The following is a 21,473-nucleotide window of genomic DNA, read 5'->3' as shown; positions in this document are numbered from 1 at the left end:
TTGCTTGGGCAATATGGGTATGCAAAGAAGAAGAAATGTTTAGTTTCCCATTTGTTTTAATTTAAGAAGTTCCAACTGTTTTTCCCCATTCATTTGCAATGAATTTGTTTCAATTTCCATTCACTTGAACTGCATTCGTTTCATTCTCCCCATTAATTCTTATTTATAATCGGAAAGCCAGTTGCTCCCCCCCCCCCCCGCTTGTAAGAGTGGCATATTTAATGCAAAGAGCATTTAAGTTTCAGGCTTTCCGTTACGTATTCGGATATGCCAAATGCCAAATGTCAGGCAGCCTGCACGAAGAGCCCACTGCCCCCGTGCAGTTACATAGGCATAACAAGCCATTTGAATTCAGCTCTGCACAGTTCGAGCGGCTTAAGGAGCCTGTTTGCACCCTCTCCCCGCAACACGATCCACGGGGCAATCCTAGGCACGTTTCCTTGCAAGTGAGACCGATGCCGCTTACACCCAAGTAAGCGCAGAAGAGCGAGCGGCCCCACTTACTCCGGGGTAAGCCCCCACTGAACTTAAACCATGCATTGGGCTGCCCTGCGCGCCGCTGCTCTGGAAGGCAGCTCGCGATTTTGCTCCGATTTGCCCTCCGAAGTGACCCGCACAGCGTCGCCGGGGTCTCCCGAGATCACTCAGCCCTTCCCAGCCGGCTCCTCCTCCTGCCTGTGCTGAGCTCCCCGTTTGCAGGAGGAACTGGGCATAAAAGAAGCAGCAGCAGGAGAGACCCGCTGCTGCTCCTCCGCCTCCTCCTCAGATCTCCGGTCCGTCTCGCCGGAGGAGGACCCCTCCCCCACCCTCCCACTACGCGCTTAGGCCGCGCGAGCCCCCCCCCCCCCGCCGTGCCTCGATGGGAGGGACCCCAGGAGGCTTAGCGTGCTGCAACCATGGCGACGCGCCTGGCCCCGCCCCTCGCGGGGCAGGCCGGCTCGCGATTGGCTAGGGGGTGGGCCGTCGCCCTCTGCCCCCTGACCCTGCGCGGCGGCGGCAGCGGCTGCGGAGGTAGCGGCGGCGGCGCCTGCTGCCCGTTTCCTGCTGGCCTGGCGGCGGCTGGTGCCGCTGCTGCAGCACTGGGCGGGCGGGAGAATGCGGCGCCGGTCTCGGCTGATGCTCTGCTTCGCTTTCCTCTGGGTGCTGGGCATCGCCTACTACATGTACTCGGGCGGCAGCGCCGCGCTCGCCGGAGGCGGCAGGAAGGTGAGCAAGGAGAGCGCCAGGCAGGCAGGCGCCCACACCGGCCGGGAGACGCCGCGGCTCCCTGGTCGGCTTCCTCCGGTGGCGGAACAATGCCAGTCCCGCCGCCGCCTCCCCGTGACCGCGGCTTCCCGCTCCCTGCCTTTCCTCTCTCCCCGCGGCTCACCTCAGCCCGCCGCCCTGCCTGTCCCGCCGCCCGCAGAACCGCCCGGCGCCTCCTCTTCCCCGCCCCACGCGCCTCGCTTCGAGGACCGGCTTCCTCCTCACGTCTCCTGCTCCGAAGGCGAGCGGGAACGAACTCCCCCCTCGGCTTCCCCCGCATCTCTTCTCGCCTCCCCGATGGGCGAAGGAGGCGGCGAGCTTCTTTCTCCTGCCCCCTCCCTTTCCCCTCAGGGCGAGGAGTCCCTTCGAAATGGGGTTTGGTCGGCAGAAAGCAGCGCCGTAAAATATGGCGCCCCCCCTCCTCCCCAGCTGCCCGCTTCCCCCTTCTCTTATTTCGGGGGTCGGGGGGGCTTTCCCTTCGTTCGGTGAGGGAGAGGGCGCTGCTTCCTTGTCTTGGCGGGGAGGGAAAGCCGCCTGCGACGTGGGGAGGGAGAGGGAAGCGAAGCTGTGGGGGTGGGGGGTTTCCCCTCCAGCGTCTCCCTCTTCCGCTTTCCGTCTCCACCCCATCCAGGAATCGACACGAGGTTAGGCTGCCGCTGCTGCTTCTGCCTCCCCTTCTCTCTCTCGCTCTGTGGAAGGAGTTCGCCCTCCAAGCGCGAGGGATCGCCTGCCTCCTCCCTCCCCCCCCCCCCTTTGCTGGCTCTCTTCGGAGAGGAATACAGAAGCGCGCCTGACTCTCCCCATTTTTCCCTGTTCAAAAAAAAAATAGAGAAAGAAAATAAAAGAAATTAAGCAGATGGTTTCTTTGTGGACTTCAGCCTGGTTTCCAACTCGTCATTGCACGAGTCGCTTCGCAGCCAACAGAAGCGAGCCACGTCGCAGTTTGTGGGGGAATTGGCGTGGGAGGGAGCGTTGTTAGGGGAAAGGGGGGAAGCTGGTAAGAATTGCTCCGGATTGTCACTTCTCTGGATGAATTGCTTATTTATGGCGTGACGAGTCTCTCTTCTGCATAGGCTCCGACCTTGGAAATACTTTCATTGCCCTTCTTGTCTATGGTGAAGTAGTGTATCTCACCTCCACCCCAGTATTGAGGGTATAAATACTGCTGAAGCTAGAAGCGAATGTTAATTTTTTCAGACAATTGACTGCTTTCCACTGTATTCGTTTAGTGCTGTGTTCTTTAGCTATAATTGGGTCCAGTGGGTTGATCTTCAGATTTCTGGAATGTAAAGAGCAGGCCTCTTTTCCAGTACCTGTTCTTTGGCTTTGTCCTCTTGAAATAATTCTGTAAATATTTATCATACCGCCTGGGGCTGTTGGGTCTTGTAGTTCAGTGACATCTAGAGAGCTACAAGTAGCCACCCCTGCCCTAAAATTAGAGGTTTTTCTTCAGTCCTGGAAAATTTTTACATTGGAGTTCAGTTCAGTGGTTTGACAGTCTGTCTTTATAATGGAATTCACTTGTTTTAAATAAATAAAAAATGCAAGATTTTGAAATCCAGGGATTCCTTTCATATATTGCGAGTTTCTGGTATATAAAAAGGGATACCAAGAACTGACTTCAAGATGATTTGAAAGTTTTCTTTTCTTGCTTTGGCAAATAAAAGTACGAGGATTAAGTATTGGAAACACAGTATAGTATGTAGCCAGAAATATTATGTAGTAAATTGTCACAATATGAATCCAGGAAGTAATAAACTGATTATAGAAGCACAAGAAATTCTTGCTAGTACTATTTTAACTTGATTCTCCAACCAAGCCAGTTGGTCATGTGTGCCAAAAATTGGCATTGATTGTAATATTGACACTCTTTCAGAACCAGTGACCACATTAGTGCTTCAAAGTACTGGTCCAAAGGAGTAAACAAATGAATTGTTGCCCTATGTCCATGAAAGCTTCCATTAGCATAGTTGTTGTATTGGGTGTTATGAATAGTGTGCTCTAAGTTGAGAATAAAACCTGTCATTTTAGGAGCAAAGAAATGTGAAATGTAAAAGGTTAGAATTACAGAAATGAGCTACAAACTTAACATGGATCTAAAGTGGAGAAAGTCTGAAGTAATGACCCAGTTGAGCTGAAGGTCTGTGACCACAAGTGGGGGAAATGAACAATTATACACGGATTGGTGATTTAGGATTCTATTTTCTCTCAGTGAAGCATAACATTTAATTCCAACCTTTAGAATGGCCTAGTAATTGTAAGCAGAGGAAGAGGTGTGTAAACGTAATAGCTTTTGAAATTGTTGTAAAAGGCTCATTAACAGGGGATGTCAGACTTTGAAATAAAACTTGAAGTGGTGTGCGTGCTTTATGAATAGAAATCCTACTGCTGGGGAAATTGGGAAATTCACTTTAATTACTTACAAAGCAAATAATTACAACTTTAACATATCAGATTGGCTATATTGAAATCTTGATTATTTAGTTTACATGGTACTCAAGTGATAGTTCATTCAGTTACTAAGTTCAGCAAGTTTTTGTGCGTGAGCCTCTGTTCTGTCACTTATCCTTGGTGTTGTCTCAGTTCTGGTCACTGCTTTCTTATGTATGTATAATATCATAAGTATTCTATGGAAACTGGCCCATTGGTAGCCAGTAGGACTAGTAGAGGAGGTACAAGCTCTAGGGGAGAGAAAGAAGCGGGGGATAAGTCTATATAGGGCTTTAGTTCTTACTACAACATTGAAATGGCAGTACAGTATATTTATTATATTTCTATGCACAGCTAATGGAGATTTGCATGGGCCTCCCCCCATGTTTTATTATCTTCACAACAACCTAGTATGGTAGGTTAGGCTATGGGGTAGGAATTGTCCTTAGGTCACACAGTGACCTTCAAGGCCAGGTCACAAGATCTAGCAAACCACTGGCTTTCTGGTTCCTAGTAGCAGCACGCTAACCTTTATCTTACACTGACTCACTTATTCACCAAGCTAATCTTGATGAAGGAGTGTCACATAGACTTGCAAATTGAAGAGTGTTCCTCCCCACCCTTGAGTATTATGCAGAACTAACAGAATTCTTACTGAGATGTCCAGGCATATAACATTTTTCCAATGAGGGCAATGTGCTTCTCTTGCTTTTCTGTTTTAATTTCAACCCTGTGATGCAGACTTTGATTGTGTATATTGAATATATATTAATACAGTATCAGCTTATGTTGCTGAAAATACATTGGGTGATAAATTTCACTTGTTTATACTACTACCTTACATTTTATACAAAATAAAAAAGATTGGTATGGTCATTAGGTACTGGTATCCTATAAATAAGTAAACATTATACCTTGATTATCAACATCCGTTGGTGCCTCTACCAAACTCATTTCCATAGCTGTAAAATCTTTTCCAGTATGAAATATTTTGTGGCTGTAGGAAAAATTGTGTCTTAACTTTTGCTCAAGGGATCTGTGGTAGGCAGACAGAGTAGTCATTCCACAACTTTACTGTATTGAAGGTTAAGATATTTTCCTACTTTGGGCAAGAGATTTCCAACTCTTACTTCTATAATTCTTGTCTTTTGAATCTTAAGTTAAAAAACAGGTTTCAAATGGCTTTCAATGTCCATTAATCTGTCAGTGCCTTGTTCCAAATGTTGTGTGGTCCCAGTGGAACACAGGACTTGCAGAGTTCTGGAGACAAGATTAGCAGAGCTTTGAGAAAACTCTTCTAGATTGGCTCTCTAGCAGTTTAATGATAGTACTTTTTTGTATAGTGCTTTCAGTGTTGAGTGTGCTCAACATATGCCCTTACACTACAACTCTGTCATGAAAATTGGTACTATTTCACCCAGGTGTGAGCCTAAGGTTGAGGGAGAGTGACTTGCCTAAAAGCACCTGATGAGTTCATGAGATAGAGGTGAGATTAGAACCCAGGGCTATTAGGATAAAATGGAGGGGGGATGAGTTATGCTCCCTTGAGCTTCTTTGATGAAAGATTGGTCATGAATATATTGAAAATAAATACTTTAGCATAATGGTGGTATACTAGATATATTTTTCTTTTGAAGGACATGGAATAATATATACCACAATGCACTCCTGAATTCCAACTGAGCTTCCCACAAAATGGAAGTCAAGTCCCCCCCCCCACTGAATAGACAGCTCTCACTAAATGTGATGCTAAAAATAGTGAAATAGACAAGTTGCAAATTAGAGTAGCTTTTTGTGTATGTGTGTAAAATATTACTTAATTAACTGAAGATGAATAACTTGCCATTACTGCTGCATGCTGGTGACTTAAGTCGCTCTCATATATATGGATGTTTGCCAGGCAGGTGAACAGTGGCTTATTGAATGAGGCAGTCCTAGCAGTTTTCCAGTCATCTGCAGAAGCTGTTGGATTCCCTTCTCCTTTTTTTTAAAGCCATATGTAACTTGAATTGTTAAAAATAAATTTTAGCTTAAGCTGCTCTAAAAGGTGTGCTAGCAACTTGAAAGTCATTCATGAGTGATTTTTTAGTAATACATTTTTGTTTGCACTGAATATGCAAATCAAAACTAGCTCTGTCATGTTTTGTATTTGTCTGGTGTCCGAACTACATCTTATTACTGCACCTGGTAATGGGAAGTGACCTAGGTTAAACCTGGCAGGACAGCTTACTTTGCTGCATTAACCCCATCATGCATTAATTAAACTTAAGCATATTGTTATGAGACTGGTTATCCTACAAGATCTGTCCTTTCTATTGAGATTATTTAATTTCTATATCGTTTATTTATTTTCCTTCTGACATTGGGTTCTTACTCACTAGTCCAACAAATTCTCAGCTCACCCACGAAGGTCTCGCAACGAGAAGAATTCCTGGAAACAGTGGTCTTCACCCTAGTCTCTCACTCTAGATTTGCTTTTTACAGGCAGGCTCAAGGTGGATAAGTGTTTCCTCAGGCTACCGACAGCTGTGTGCCATTCAGCTGCCCTCTCCACACCCAGTTTCAGATACAACTGGTTTGTTGAGTTTACCAGGAGGTTCAAAGGAATGGGAAGAGGACCCACTCCACTCACAGCTCTTTCTTCATTCTCTGTCCTTTCCTCCTCTTCCAGCCTATCTTGCAGATTGCATAAAATAAGCAAGTTTGCATTTCATTCCTGCTGTCTGTCTGCCACAGTGCTTTTGTGGAAGATGAAAACCATACTACTACTTGTAAACCAGGTCAGTTTGATTTAGCTGAAAGTGCTTAACCACATAATGGCAGCTTCCATCTGCATGACTGTTCATGAAACCACTGCTGCAGTCTGTGCCCTAGTTACATAACTTGCTTTAGGGAGTTCATCAGATTAGGGTTAAACAGTCTTGCCACATATGGTAAAAAGCTTGAGAATCATGCAAATGGCAGAGTTGTGTCAAGATTTGCACTGCCAGAAAAGGAGGTGACTATATATTGTGTGGCTTTTGAAGAAGGACCATCAATCAGTACTCATAATCTCAGAGGAATATTGACAATAGATGTTCTTTAGTATGCTGTTATCATTGATTGCTTAATTACTGAAACACTGTTCTGGTTGTGCTGAAAATTCTTCATGACCTCTAACTAAAATTTAGGCACTGGGTAATTCACTTTGTTATGAAAAATCCCACTGAGATACAGTTTTTAAAGTATGGTTTTCACAAATTGGCAACTGATTTTTTTTGGCTTAACCAGCTGTTTAGTGCTATGTTCATAGTGAAGTAGTTAAACGATACTTTTTATAGCTTTAATTGCTAAATGTTTTCTTCACTTCCATTAGTAAAACATCTGGCTTTCTTTTGATGTTCTCTCTGGGTGACAGCTGAATGACAAAATAATTGTAAAAAAATACAATAAATAACTTGCTGTGAGAAATTAGAACTGTGTTTAATGTTTAGCATGTTATCTTAATAGCAGCTTTTCTTCAAGATGATATATTAAAACAGCTTGTATACTTGTCAGAAATATTCATAGATAATCCAACTTCTGCCATTTAAACAAATCTGCCATTTAAACAAATCTGTTTGCCTATGTCCTACCTTATTATCAGATATCAAGATGCATTTGCCGCCTCTACGGCAAAATGATTGGGTAATCCCATTAGCCAGTTGTGGTTCCTGCACAGAGGGTACGGCACCATTGCCTGCATCTAAAAGCATTGGGCTGGATTCAACTAAACCAGTGCACTAACTGAAGTCAGTGCAAGGACTCTTGGTAGTGCGACAGGATTTTCCTTCCTCCCTTCCCCTATGCATTCCCCAGATCTGCTCTGGAAGGTCAGGAAAACTCCCAGAATGTGTCAGGGGAGGAGAGGGGATATAATTTCATTTAGCAAGCAAAATTCATGTGCTGATGGAATGATCATGTTAGCACAATGTTGAATTCCACTCATAGTATTTCCTCCACAGGATACAGGAGATCATGCCTACTTTCCACAGTGCAGTCTATCATTCAGTGATGGAAGTCCCCTGGTGGAGGTAATTAATACATACTGCTTCCCCATGAGAATCATGCAAGTGTAGTTGAGATTTATACAGTCGGATCATGAGAGCCAAACTCAAATATCCTGTTGGTCATACTGGCAGTCTTCAGATAGATACTTGACACTCACTGCAGCAGGACAGGAAGTTGTGATATCTTTAAAGGTAAAGGGACCCCTGACCATTAGGTCCAGTCGTGACCAACTCTGGGGTTGCGGTGCTCATCTCGCTTTATTGGCCGAAGGAGCCGGCGTACAGCGTCCGGGTCATGTGGTCAGCATGACAAAGCCGCTTCTGGCGAACCAGAGCAGTGCACGGAAACGCCCTTTACTTCCCGCCGGAGCGGTACCTATTTATCTACTTGCACTTTGACGTGCTTTCAAACTGCTAGGTTGGCAGGAGCAGGGACCGAGCAACAGGAGCTCACCCCATCGCAGGGATGCGAACCGCTGACCTTCTGATCAGCAAGTCCTAGGCTCTGTGGTTTAACCCACAGTGCCACCCGTGTCCCTTGTGATAGCTTTATGGTGCAGTAAATATGTGCATATAAAGAATCATAGAATCATAGAGTTGGAATAGACCACAAGGGCCATCGAGTCCAACCCCCTCGAACAGAATTCTGTTGGCTGTTCATAGTAAGCTTGGTTATGTTGGGAGTACTTTTGGTTATGTAGGCTGCAGGCTGGCTTATCCTAACTAGAAACAGTGGGCAAAAATAAGAGTTTGCACTTCCATAGGCTTCTTTGATATGGCAAGTGCATTGTCCATCGGTGCCAGCTGCTTGTGTGGTTGACAAGCTAGAGCCTTTTAAAGAATGTTGCTAAATGTAGGTCTAAGCAGTACAGCTAGAGAATTAGCTGGCACAGCTGATGGGTTCATTACCTTTTCTTTACTGATGAGGAGCTTAACTGAAATTTGGATTTGTATCAGTGACAAATAATGGACTTACACAATGTTTTTTAGCTTCCATGCCAGAAGTCTGTGAAAGCCAAGTTAGTTACAGAATAATAACAACAAAGTGTTACAAACAGTTATTGGATCCACAAACTAACTATAAAAGCAGGAGGTTGGCACATATCGAAAGTTTATAGCTACATATGCCCTACATTTTTAAACCTGGAAGAATGTGTATCTTCATAGCCAAGGTTGCTGTAGATCACTGACACTGACTGTTGCTGCTGAACTAGCAAAGTTCTCTTCATATCTTGTATCGCCTTAAAAACAGAGATTCTTGGTCCTAATTTGGCACCAGGTAACAAGGTCCATTATTCTTCGGTCATAAGATGCATGACAGTGTCCCTGTACTTCTGTACTGCTGATCAGCTGTAATAGATTCATGCAGGGATTGAAGTCCTATAATGCGTACTAATAGTGAAAAATAATAGCAGTATAGCTTACCACTTAAGTTACTAAAAATTGAGTGAGATGATTTCCCACTGCTTTTTAAAAGCATGACCCAACTGCTTTTCTTTAGGAAAATATATCCTTCCTAAACCACTTTAAAACAAATGGCTTTGGTGTACAGTGGTACCTCTAGTTACAAACACCTCTGGATACGAATGTTTTGGGCTACGCACGTGGCAAACCTAGAAGTAACAAAGGTTTTCGCCGCCTGCGCAGAGGTGGACTACCACCGTGCGCACATGTACAGAACAGGCGCTTCCGGATGTGAATGTTTTGGGGTAAGAACGGACCCCCAGAATGAATTAAATTCGTATCCAGAGGTACCACTGTATGTGAAACCCATGTAGGAGATAGTCTAATATGGTCAAAAGGAGTGTGTGTCTTGTTATTGACATGGGTATAGTTAATGTATATTCAAACCCTACATATTTTGCTTCTGGGCTGCTTTTTTGTATTCAGCTGGGGAGCCTGCCCAAACTACAGGATGTTTCTCCCTCTCTCCCTATCTTGACACTGTTTTCTGATAGTTGTTGTGTTATAGGGCGGTTCACACTTTTAAAAGGTGCAATGATGCAAACCTAAGGATGTGGTAGACAACAGAGGTATGTTTTGCTGAACATCTGCCTAATATGTGATCTGGTCATACTTCTACATATTATGTGCTATAATGCGACAGAGGTATGCTGTATGAATTTACAATTCAATCTCTAAAGCCTAGCTTGCACTCCAGAGTTGAAAATGGTGGTCTTCTATAATTAAGCAGGGTGTGATCCCAGAGTGAATGGTAAGTAGATGATATTCTCTGGCTTCAAATATCACACTGTTTAGAAGCCATGATAATTTATTGCATTTCTGGGCGCCGAATCTTCATTGCTTTTAGCTCTGTGCATTCTCCCAGCTGTCTAGTAGCGTATCTAAATATGTAACTAATGTGTACATATTTGGTTTCAGTTTAAAATGTTCTGAGTAGCGATGAAGCTGTGGTTCCCAATTTCTTGGTTTAGAATTTGCCTAAGTTCTAAATGAAAAATTTAAAAAAATCTGACGGTAAGACAGCAATGGGGAATATTTTTCCCTTTTTTCTCCTGTCAAGGGCGCTACGTTCTATTTGAGATAAGTTGTTGGGGGCTGCATCCTATTATGGGTAGGGCCAGATTCAGAAGTGAGTGGGATCACCTCTTCTTACTCTCCATCCAGAGGGCTTCTGGATGAATGGCATCTCTTTTGCCATATATCTATGTAAACTGATTATTTGCAGGGAGCTTTTGAAGTTAAGTTGATCCAATTGTGAATTTAGGCGAGATGTGTTTGCTGATTACTAGTTCTGAGTAGTTGCTCTCAGCAATGGTGTATATTTTATCATTTAATTCAGGGACTTGCAGAACGAACTCCTGCTCATGAAAACACACAGTGTTATTTTTGGTCTTTCTTTCCTCGTAAATATGGAATGGGCTTATTATGGCTCTTCAGTATGCTTATTCTTGGCATGATAAAGTCACATCCTCTGCCACTTCATTTTCACATGGGGAGCTATTTGTGTGAAATGGCTATTGTGAAAAAGAAAAAAAATGCAGTGTTGGAGGGAAAGGAGCATTATACGCATTGAAAAATCATTGCAGGTGTGGGGAACCTGTGACCCTTCACATGGTGATGTACTCCCATCAACCCCAACCAGCATGCTCAATGGCCAGGTGTGGTAATTGTAGCCCCATACCTTCTGGAGGCCCACAGGGCCCCCACCTCTGTGTTATTCCCTCAAATGCAAGTGTATATTACCCTTTCAGGAGATTAGGTCATAAATTGGCTATCATCGATATTGTTAGGATTACGCTGAAAGTACCAGCTTGCAAGCCTCTTAATTGATGAATTATGGCAATTAGCAAACTCTTAACAATAGATTAAAACAGGCTTCCTCAACCTTGGCCCTCCAGATGTTTTTGGCCTACAACTCCCATGATCCCTAGCCAGCAGGACCAGTGGTCAGGGATGATGGGAATTGTAGTCTTTAAACATCTGGAGGGCTGAGGTTGAGGAAGCCTGGATTAAAATTTGTCCTCCAGTTAAACTGGCAAAAAAATTATTCTGGAATTTGGACTCCTGAACTGCCATGACTGCTGGCTCCCTTCTCCCTGTGCTAGAAAAAAGAATCAGTAAGGGTTTAAAGAACTAGGAGTGAACTGCAGACCTTCCCCTTCTCCACACATGGAGAGCCTTCATACCTGTCTGAAGGGTATGTAAAATTTGTGTGTTTCTTCCCTTGCAAGGCCTTATATTTATCTGATTGCACATTCCACTATCCCAGTAGTAGGGTAAAGGTAAGGGACCCCTAGATGGTTAAGTCCAGCCAAATTCAGCCATGGGGTACAATGCTCATCTCTGCTTTCAGGCTGAGGGAGCCAGCGTTTGTCCACAGACAGCTTTCCGGGTCATATGGCCAGCGTGACTAAACCACTTCTGGCACAATGGGACACAGTGACAGAAGCCAGAGCGCATGGATACTCTGTTTACCTTCCTGCTGCAGCAGCACCTATTTATCTACTTGCACTGGTATGCTTTCGAGCTGATAGGTTGACAGGACCTGGGACAAAGCAACAGGAGCTCACCTCATTGCATGGATTCAAACTCCCGACCTTATGGTCAGCAAGCACAAGAGGCTTCTCTTTCTTTTTCTTTTTTTTAAATATTCAACATTCTTGTCCAAGGTCAATCTCTGATTCTCACGGTCTTTAATCTCTGCAGCTGGAAAATTCCCCAGCTCCACTCCTGCAACAGTTTCAGAAGCTCCCTCTAGGGGAAACAATTTCTATTTGTATCCGTCCTTTTAAGCACAGATCCAGCAACAAAGTTAGCTTCAATTTTCAGTTACTTTTTGGCTCCTTTTTAAGTGCAAAAGGAAACAATGGAAACAATATATTTCTCTTATTTAACTATCTGTCAACATACGTTTTATTCACAGTCAATGAACTTTCCCAAAACGTCAATCTTACTGGCAGCCCGTTCCCAGGTTCAAAACGGTGGTAATTTATCTTTCTTCACTCTCTCTCCTGCAGGCTTAGGCGATCTAAAATTTCCCCCCTCTTCTCCTGCTTCCAAGGGGGGTTTAGTAATTTTAACCGATGGAGATTTAATCCTTTATAAAAGGCTTTCCAGGCTTTAGCTTGCAACGTCTTTGCTTCAATCTATTTACAAAAGAGGAAGGCGGACTTCCTGTTTGAAACCTTCCCGTTTCAGTGCCAAATTAAGATGTTTAGAGATCCAATTTTCCATTCTACTCACGGGTAGTAGTTTAGAGTCCAATTGTCCACAGGAAAAAGTCAGCGCTCTCAGGCAACAGCAATGCGGCTTCACTCTGTGAAAGAAGCAATCGATTCGAAGCACCGCTCCACTCACCCCACGTCGCTCCGGATCCCCGAAACCGGGTTTCCCCACGAGTAGGGGAGGCGTAAAAGGTGCCAGCCGAATCCCACGTCCACAGGCTTCTCCTGCCTGTGGTTTTTAGTGGGTCTCCGCCTCGCTATGGCGGTCCAGACCCTGATTTCCACGGAGCGGATTCCTCCCAATCAGAGGAAATCCGCCATTGCTGGAGGCGCTAACCCGGAAGTCAGCCACAAGAGGCTTCTCAGTTTGCCCAGTGATGCTGTTTTGGGCAAGCCACCTGACCTCATACATGTTGGGTATGGGACAGGTAAGCCTGCAGCTGCAAAGGAACAGTGGGGAGCCTTAAAGCAAACTTGCAGTGGCTTTTTGCAGCCACCACTTACATTAGGTGCTTTTTAAGTATCACTCCAAATGCAAGTTGCTCTGCTTTTGACTGAAATTGGTTTCATTTGAGAGCTCCAATTAGAAATATTCACTTATGCTTTTAGTTAATCACAGCGTGTCATATTGTTCATTCCCAGTATTGTGGCTCACCTTAACCATGGTTAATTAAAACCAGCATTAGAAATCAGCTTGAAGTTTGGTGGTTTTGAACTAGCCATTACTATTAGTTAATAGTAGCTGTTCCTAACCTTTACAAGTACAGTCTACCCCCATGCTGTGTTCTAATTTTAGGCTCTGTTAATTGAGAATATATATAACAACAACAACAACAATAACAACAACAACAACAACAAACTGTTATGAACTCAGTAGCACTTTTCAATGAAGTGTTAAATAATTTCACTTTTAATATCATAATAAATAGTAGTAGATTCATTACCTGCCTTTCATCAGAAGATCATAGGGGGGGGGTTACAGCAATCAAAACAACATTTTAGCAAATTTTGAAGGAAAAGAAGCCATGTGGAGTCCCAGTTTTGTCCTCATTCCCCTTCCCAGCTGCTAACAGCACCTTTAGTCATATACAACCAAAGGGGGGGGGGGTGTTTAATGAGAAACTCCTAAGAGACTGCAATTTGTATCAAAACTGTGACCTCAATTTCAGCCCCACACAGCTGCTTTTCCTTCAAAATAAAAACAGCCAATTTAAAAAGAAAACAAAACAAAAATAGCTTTTGGGGCTCATTTTATGATAGATAGAAGTTAGAGCTGTAAAGCAAAACCCTTGGGGTTTTGGATCTCACCTTTCATCAGCTGACAATAGTATAAGTCAGTAAATGCAGAGCTAAGAAGGGGACTGGCTAGCCAGGTTGCTCTGCGACATTGAGCATTCAGTTACCCACCTGAGGGTTGAAGATGCAGATGCAGTGAGTAGCAAAAGTGTGTCAGAACTGCAAAGCACGTGAATGATCTGCTGTCAGGGCCATGCATGGCCTGCACTTTCCTAACTTCGCACACCCACAATAACTGCCATGCCCAGCTGAGGTGGGACAGGGCTGGCAGGCAGTTTGCCCTGATGAGAGTGCCAGCCCTATCTCACATCAGCTGGGCATGGCACTTCTTGTGGGTGTGTGAAGTTGGGAAAGTGCAGGCCGAGCTTAGCCCTGATGGCAGATCTTTCACCAGAGGAAATTGCCAGCCAGTCCCTGTTGCAACCCATGGTTCTTGTGCTGTTAAGTAGGGTGTTGTAGTTGCCCCGGGAGCCCAGATCTCTTGGCTCAGCTTGCTTAGTCACTGGGGTCTTGAGACAAATTGACAGCCACAGTACTGGGCCTTGCATGAGACTGAGCGATGCCTGTGCAGAACATTCAGTGAAGAGTAAGAAAAGTAGAGAGCAAGTCTAAATAACGAACTTCTTTGTAATACTTAGTGAGGTGCCCTGTCATTTCCTTTTTTAATTTTTTTTTGTATTCCCTATTTCATTATTTGTGTTACTTTCCTTTGACTGTCAAAAGCCTTGAAGAAAAGCAAGGCAAAAGGCCAAGTGCTCTATGGGGCATCCAAGAAGAAGAAAGAGGTAGCCTTGTGCGCTGGGAACAATTTTGATAAGTTGGGATGAAAAGGACTTGAGAAGATTAATGGTAGGCTTTCATTTTAATGAGCTGCATTATCACCTGGGGTTTCATCAAATCCTAGCCGTTCTCTAGTCGTTTGGAGGTTGAATGATAGAGCAAAGGCTGTAGCATTAAATTATGTGTAGTCTGCCTCTTCTCAATCCTCTTCTCCTATTTAGTAGAACGAGCAAACATGTACAGGTCCTTTAATGCTCAACAGTAATCCATTGACAGGTTTACGGAGGGAAGCAACCCCAGTTTCTTTTAGAGAAACCCTATTGCTTCAAGGCTGGCAAGAAGATTTTGTATTTTAGTAGAGAACTCTGCAGCTGCTTTTGAAAATCTCAGCAGTAGTTTCATCAGGGCCTTTATCCAGTTTGGTACATAGTCTAAAACCAGGCACGTCCAACCTCGAGTTGCCTGCGATCTGCCAACAAGTATCAAAAACTGGCAGTGAACTACCACCCTCCAAAGTCATTTAAGATAGATAGATAGATAGATAGATAGATAGATAGATAGATAAATGGATCTTTATTTCACAGATACAGTAGTTATGTTTGGATATCATTATCACAGATCCAAATAGTTACTGGATGGAGAAGTAACTAAACAAGTGAGAAAAGTCAAACTATATTTGTATATTAGTTTGCACAGATCTGAGGAGCCAGCTTCCCTGCCTCCCTCCCTCCCTCTCTCTCTGTTAACTCTTTCCCTTCTGAGTCTATCTCTCTCTCCCCCCCCCCAAAGGGAGCCTCACAGCTGATGTGGATCCCAATAGTGCCTGCCTCCCCCCCTCAAAGGGGGCCGCGCAGCTGTTCCTGATCCCCATCGGGAAAGCCAAGCTAAGCCCACCTCCCCTCTTCCAGCAGCATCCTGCAGACCTCTCCCCAGCTCAGCCACCCCCTTCGCCATTGGGAACCCCCATGCCTCCCTCCATCTCCCCTTGCCCTCAAGCTGCTCAGGGTTGTATTGCTGTGGAGACTGATAGCGGCAGCGGCTGCTGCTGCATCTGAGGTTGCAGAGAAAGGCCCCACGATCGAACAGAAACAACCCAAACAACCTGGCGGTCGACCGCAAGCTTGTGATTCACGTGTTGTACATGGCTGGTCTAAAACTAATGTAGGAATCCGTAAATATTTTTTCCTTGGGGGGGGGGAAAGAATTGCAAGGGCTGTCAAGTTGAATGGGGAAGGCATGTTCCAGGCCCAAGCCTCCTTTACACAGTCATTTCAGTCAAAGGAGATTACAGAAGTTGGGGGAGGCAGAATTGGGCAGGGGGTGGGAAGAGTCTGAGATGAAGCTGAATCCCTCCCCCAGCTGATCACTTCAGTGCCTAGGTAGCCTGAGAGTGATCGCAGGAGATGGAAGGTGGCTAGAGAATTGGGTACAGCCTTTGCCCTAGTAGACTAGTGCATGTGCTGCTCTCTACCGTTGGGATGATTCCTCCATAGAATCAAGGGGAAGTGTGCAAGTGCAGTGTTTGCTTCTAGCAGTTGTGGGATGCAAAGGACTTCCTGTTGTTGTTGTTTTTGCAATGGAGAGTTGGCCTCATATCTTTCCAACCTCCACTTCGCTGCCCTGAAGTGGATGGTCAAGTTAAGGAACAGTAGTTATGCAACCATGTCTATTATTGTTTGATGACCTTCATGGTTGCATAATAATACCAGTAGCAGTGTTACAATTCCTAGGAAGAAATGGCTTTTAAGATAAGAACCTTCCATTTTAATGTTTGCCACTTAGGTAGAAGTAGAAACTGTCTTCGTTATTTTGTTTGCCACATTTATATCCTGTCTTTCCTCCAAGGAGTCTAGGTAGGATGATGATGGTTGGATTCGTTATCCAGCCTTCACCATAAAGTCAGAGTGTGAATATCAGTAGTATAAAAATACAATATTAATTAGTTATAAATTACAACCTAAATAAATAGTTAAGAGCGGGCTTGTATTTAAAGCTGGGTGACTTTTTCTTTTTGCTGTTGCCGCCAAAATTGGTGTGTTCTTGCGGAGAGACAGAAGAAATTGCCTGGGGAGATTAGCCACCCTGTGCTAAAGAATGGTGACTTGCCCAGGGTCACACAGTAACCTCGTTCTGACTTGCCCAAGGCCATGCAGCGAGCTTCATGGCTAAGTGGTGGCCTGAACCTTGGCTTCCCTCATCCAAGTTCAACATTTCAACCACTCTGGTTCAGTTCTTTCATACTGTGATTTGTTTCTAGTAAATGGAATGCTCCTCCTGTTAAACCTTATAGCCTAATACAGAATAACACCATTTGTACGAATTAATTCTTTGCTGAGAATTATCATTTCAGAGTTGCAAGTTCATAACCTTAGGTTGGAGGACTTCATGTGTGATACCTTTTTGGTTTGAAAGTCAACCTGAATGCGGCATGGGAGTTCCTTGATTGAAAAGTGTGATTTGATCAAAAAGGAGCTGTCTATTACCACAGTCTGGATCAGGTCCACAGGGGGAGAGTAGCATGTAACCTTTCTTTTCATGTCATTTCCCCCCACTGCAAAGCTCCTTACCATAGCTGCTAACTTCCGTGGAGTCAAAAAATGTAGTTTTTAATGGAAAAGCAAGACAGCTGGGTATTATTAATATATAGTGATGATATATTACCCCTTGATGACCTTTCCTGGTGGTTTTATTTTGATGATAAAAGCATGGGACACACAACTGAAGCCCAGAGTAACTCCTATGGGGAACTATAGTTGTACGCTGCCACTTCTGGAATGTATTCTTCAGAAAGCAGCAGAACTACCATAAAGGAGTATTCTCAGGCGAGAAAAGCAGTAAGGATATCAGTTGCTTCTGGTCCTACCTGCCAAACAGCTAAGCAGAGAGCAGGTGTCAGGTGCTACAGGTAATTCAAAGTCTCTTCCAGCCTTTGGATTTTGTGTGGCATTTTTAAAAGGTTTGACAACATTGACTTAAGGCAGGTAAAAAATTTAACATTTCTCAAAAACAATTCTTAGGATTTTACTCTTTCAAGTCTTCATTGTTTAGGATATTTCTGTTTTGAAAGAATACTCAGATAACTTGTTTGGGCAATTGTATCTCAGCTTAATTAGCCATGGAATGAATGAGCCTTGTTTTCCCAGCAGCTAGTTAAACAGTTCTTCAGTTTGGATGGAATAGAAAACTGTGGTTAACCGGTGACTTCCGCATTGAATTCATACTGTGAAGGGAGAAGGGAAGTCACTGGCTGCATGTGTAGGTGCAAGTCTCATTTGTATCTCGGGTTATTAAGTCAAGATACAATCATCCAAATGTGATCAAAAACTTGCCATCTTTCTCTTTTCAAATTTATTATTGAAAGATATAATTAAACCAGTAGTTAAGAATATGGTTGGAGAACTGCATGTTTCTTTTTGTCTTGAATAATAAAAAAGCCTGTCTAACAGCTGTTTGAATGGTTCTCGGGGTAGCACCTGTTCATATGCTGAAGAAATGAAATACTCTGAAGCTCAATCTAGCACATCTCTTCCAAATGCCACCCATGCTGTCAAACTTATTTTATGATGACTGGATTGTTTATTTAATGGCTTAATAACTTCGACACAAATATTTATGGACTCTTGAGAGAAAAGGTAAAGTAAAAGCAAACAAGGAGCAACTTGGGGGTAGGGGGTGGGATCACAGTTGCATGCTGAAGGAATTAATTTGCAACAGAAGGTTCCTATTCCCTTCCAGCTGTTAACTTTTTGCTGTGGAAGCAATGTGGAATATAGGATGTGTGTGTTTTACTTAGTGTAGTGCCATTAAAGCGACTACCACGTTTTTTTTTGGGGGGGGGGGATGAAAGTTAAACCTGGAAATAATCTTGTTTTGCAGAGAATAAGTTTCCACCCTTTGAATAAAAAATTATCTCCTCATTCCTACAGAATCTGTTTCAAAACCTCAGCGGGGCAGGGGGAGTACAATGAGATTATTTCTGGGTGTTGCAGCCAGCTACTGCATTGAAATAAATAGACATGGCTACCTTAAGTCCTTTTAGAGGGAGAACTTCTCCCTGTCCTCTTCCTGTGCACCTCTGTGGCCTTCCCAAATCTATTCCATAGGGTTGCAGGAACCCCCAGAACAGATGTAGATGGGGCACGTGGGGAGAAGAGAGGGAAAAGTTCTGTTATGCAAGTGGAAATATTTGGGCTAGTGGATCTGTTTATTTGGATATCACCCACTGAATTTGTCCAGTATGACTTGGTTGATTATAGCCCCCGGTGGGATGAGGCACAGAATTAATACTGATCATAATAGGGTTTTTCATCTTGGAGAAGCAGGGTACCTAAATCTTTGTGCATCAGTTTATATACAAGAGACATAATATATTCCATGTTCCTCCCCCTAATTGAACATGTTTGCTCTTGTTTACATTGTTTGTACATGCTTCAGTGGAGGTTGTTGGAACGAGGCAACTTGCTTTCCCAGGTTGACAAAAAAGTGTTCTCTTATCCCAGGAGGGATTCATCGCTCTTCACTTTCCTTTCTTCAAGGCTCGCCAGCCTTCAAACTCTTTTAGAGAGGCTTTGCTTGAGGAACTCACCCACCTACCCGCTGCTAGGCTTAGGAAACCTCTTTGTTGTATGTTTTTAAGTAAAAGGGCTAATGAACTACACAAGGTTGAGAATGTGAGTGAGTTCAGGTGCCTTCATTGAGTATGCATAACCCATACCTTTGCTATTAAAAATTGTTCTCAACGGAACTGCCTTGTCAGCAATCTGCTTCTGATTCTGGACTATAGCCAGATCAGTCTGTGGCTGAAACAAAAAGGAATAACCATTAAACCTTCAGAATCTCAAAACTATTTGTGTTTTGAAGTGCTTCTTCAATGGTTACTTCACATAACGATGGCATTAAGAAACAGGGTATTGCTGAAGAGCATAACAGTGGGCACCTTGCTTAGCTGGCTTTGGAAAGTCATTGTGAGGGCTGGCAGGCGTGTCAGATTTTTGATTCACTCCCCGACCCTGCACAGTAAGGCAATGTACAGCCCAGGTTCCATGTTGAAGTACTCTTGCAACCCACTTGGTGTGAAAGGCTGGGCCATCCTGATCTAGTCAGTCCCTCTCCCTTTAGACATTATTTTGATGTAGCAGACATTGACCCTCGAAGATCAGATTACATAAACCTAAGCAACCGAATGTCACAAAGAAAATAGATCCATTCTGCATGATGCATATACAGTGGTACCTCTGGTTAAGTACTTAATTCGTTCTAGAGGTCCGTTCTTAACCTGAAACTGTTCTTAACCTGAAGCACCACTTTAGCTAATGGGGCCTCCCGCTGCTGCGTGCGATTTCGGTTCTCATCCTGAAGCAAAGTTCTTACCCTGAGGTACTATTTCTGGGTTAGCGGAGTCTGTAACCTGAAGCGTATGTAACCCGAGGTACCACCATAGAATGAATTTGCAGCTGACTGATGCGAGTGAGTCAAGTTGCACACCACAGAGGAAGGCAGAACACCTTATAAACAAAATGAATTTTGAGGGTTGCAATAGTGGAAAGGACTGGAGAAACTACTCCTGCCCCAACAGTTGGATTTTGCCATTTGTGTGTGTTGGGAGGAGCAGGGATAGCTGAGGGGAATAGAAGTAAAAGAAACAAAGGATATCTAGCCAAATTGACAGATATTATAAGACAAAAACCAAAAGGTGAAGTAAAAAAAGAATGGGAGTGCTTAAATGAATACCTCAAAAGCCAAGGTTCGAGGGTAGAAATCTGGCTGAGTCTGGAATAACCTTGTGAAGTGAAAGGACATGAAAGAAGGATTTATATCTAGATGTTAGGATAGAGAGGATAAAGAAAACAGGAAGACAAAATGAGAGATAAAGGAGGTGCTTTGGGATTGGTGGAAGTCAATGTCTTGTTGTTTTAGTGTTTATAATATTAACTTGTAAGATATGGATTTGTTTGTTTTTGTCTTTTTCAGTTTTCAAATGTTGATTTTTGTGTGTTGTGTATTGTTATCTTTTGATACCTTTCATGTTGTTGTTGTGTTGTGGAAAATAGTAATAAAATTAATTAAAATTAAAAAAAGAAAAGAAACAAAGGATATCTGTGAGCCATCAATTCTGTGATGGTTCACTCCGAAGATGGTCCAATTGAGTTCAGTGGGACTTAATCTCAGGTAAGTGCACATAGGGTTGTACTGTAAAGTATTATAGTCTAGTCAGTCTGTGGCGCAACTCATTAGTGAACTTTTTGTTACCTTGACTTGAATGTTCGGTGCTTGTTAATACTTTAGTATGGTTTTCAAATTAAGGTTTTTATATGCCATCTCTGAAGAACTTCATTGTTCTCTTAGTGGGTTGTATATGTCAGCAGACTCCTGGACCTGCCTTGGTTTATATCAAAGCAAACAGATGTTTCTAAATCCTGTGAAAAAGCAGCTGTTTAGTTACTGATTTTTCAGCAATTTAGTTGTTTAGCATAATAAAATCAACCACCGAGGAACTCAATTAGAATCTATTTTTAAAGCAGGCACACGTGTAGTCATAACACAGTGCTTCGTGCTGTTCTGAGGCAATTATTTTTTATGATAAAAACTTCCTAAAATGTACCGTCTCTTGTATTTGACAACTCTACTGTTGCATGTTCAAGGTGCTATTTTATTATATTTATTTAATAACATATCTTGCCTTTCTAACCCAAAAATTATATACAAGGGTACCTCACAGATAAAGATGAAGAATTTCTACCCACCAAAACCATAGCAAAAACACAGCATAAAGACACAGCAGCAAGCAGAACTAACAAACTGCAGGCTTAAAAAATAAGCAGTAGGGAGTGAAACAACTGTTCCTCTTAATGCTCAGTAGAAAAGAATGGCCTTCCCTACCAATTTAAACCTAAAAGGGAAGAAAGTTGAGTCTACCTATAAGTTATGCTTTGATAAGTCAAAAGTTTCCCTTTTCAGAGGAAGGAACTGTTGAAAGTTAAAAATCCATGTAGTCGGAAATAAATCT

At 43.3% G+C, this 21,473-nt stretch overlaps 1 protein-coding gene across 1 annotated transcript in view; it reads left to right on the top strand.

Moving 5' to 3' along the window:
• Window positions 1-990: 990 nt before the first annotated feature.
• GALNT2 (polypeptide N-acetylgalactosaminyltransferase 2) overlaps window positions 991-21,473 on the top strand; it is a 69,448-nt gene continuing 48,965 nt past the window's right edge. Inside the window, exon 1 of the mRNA XM_083496894.1 lies at window positions 991-1,206. Coding sequence (XP_083353020.1) covers window positions 1,096-1,206 — 111 coding nt within the window. The 5' untranslated portion in view covers window positions 991-1,095. The remainder of the gene's footprint in view (window positions 1,207-21,473) is intronic.

This window comes from Podarcis liolepis (assembly GCF_965112155.1).
Source record: "Podarcis liolepis genome assembly, chromosome: 3".
Taxonomy (NCBI): domain Eukaryota; kingdom Metazoa; phylum Chordata; class Lepidosauria; order Squamata; family Lacertidae; genus Podarcis; species Podarcis liolepis.
This window is presented reverse-complemented; position numbering and strand designations above follow the sequence as displayed.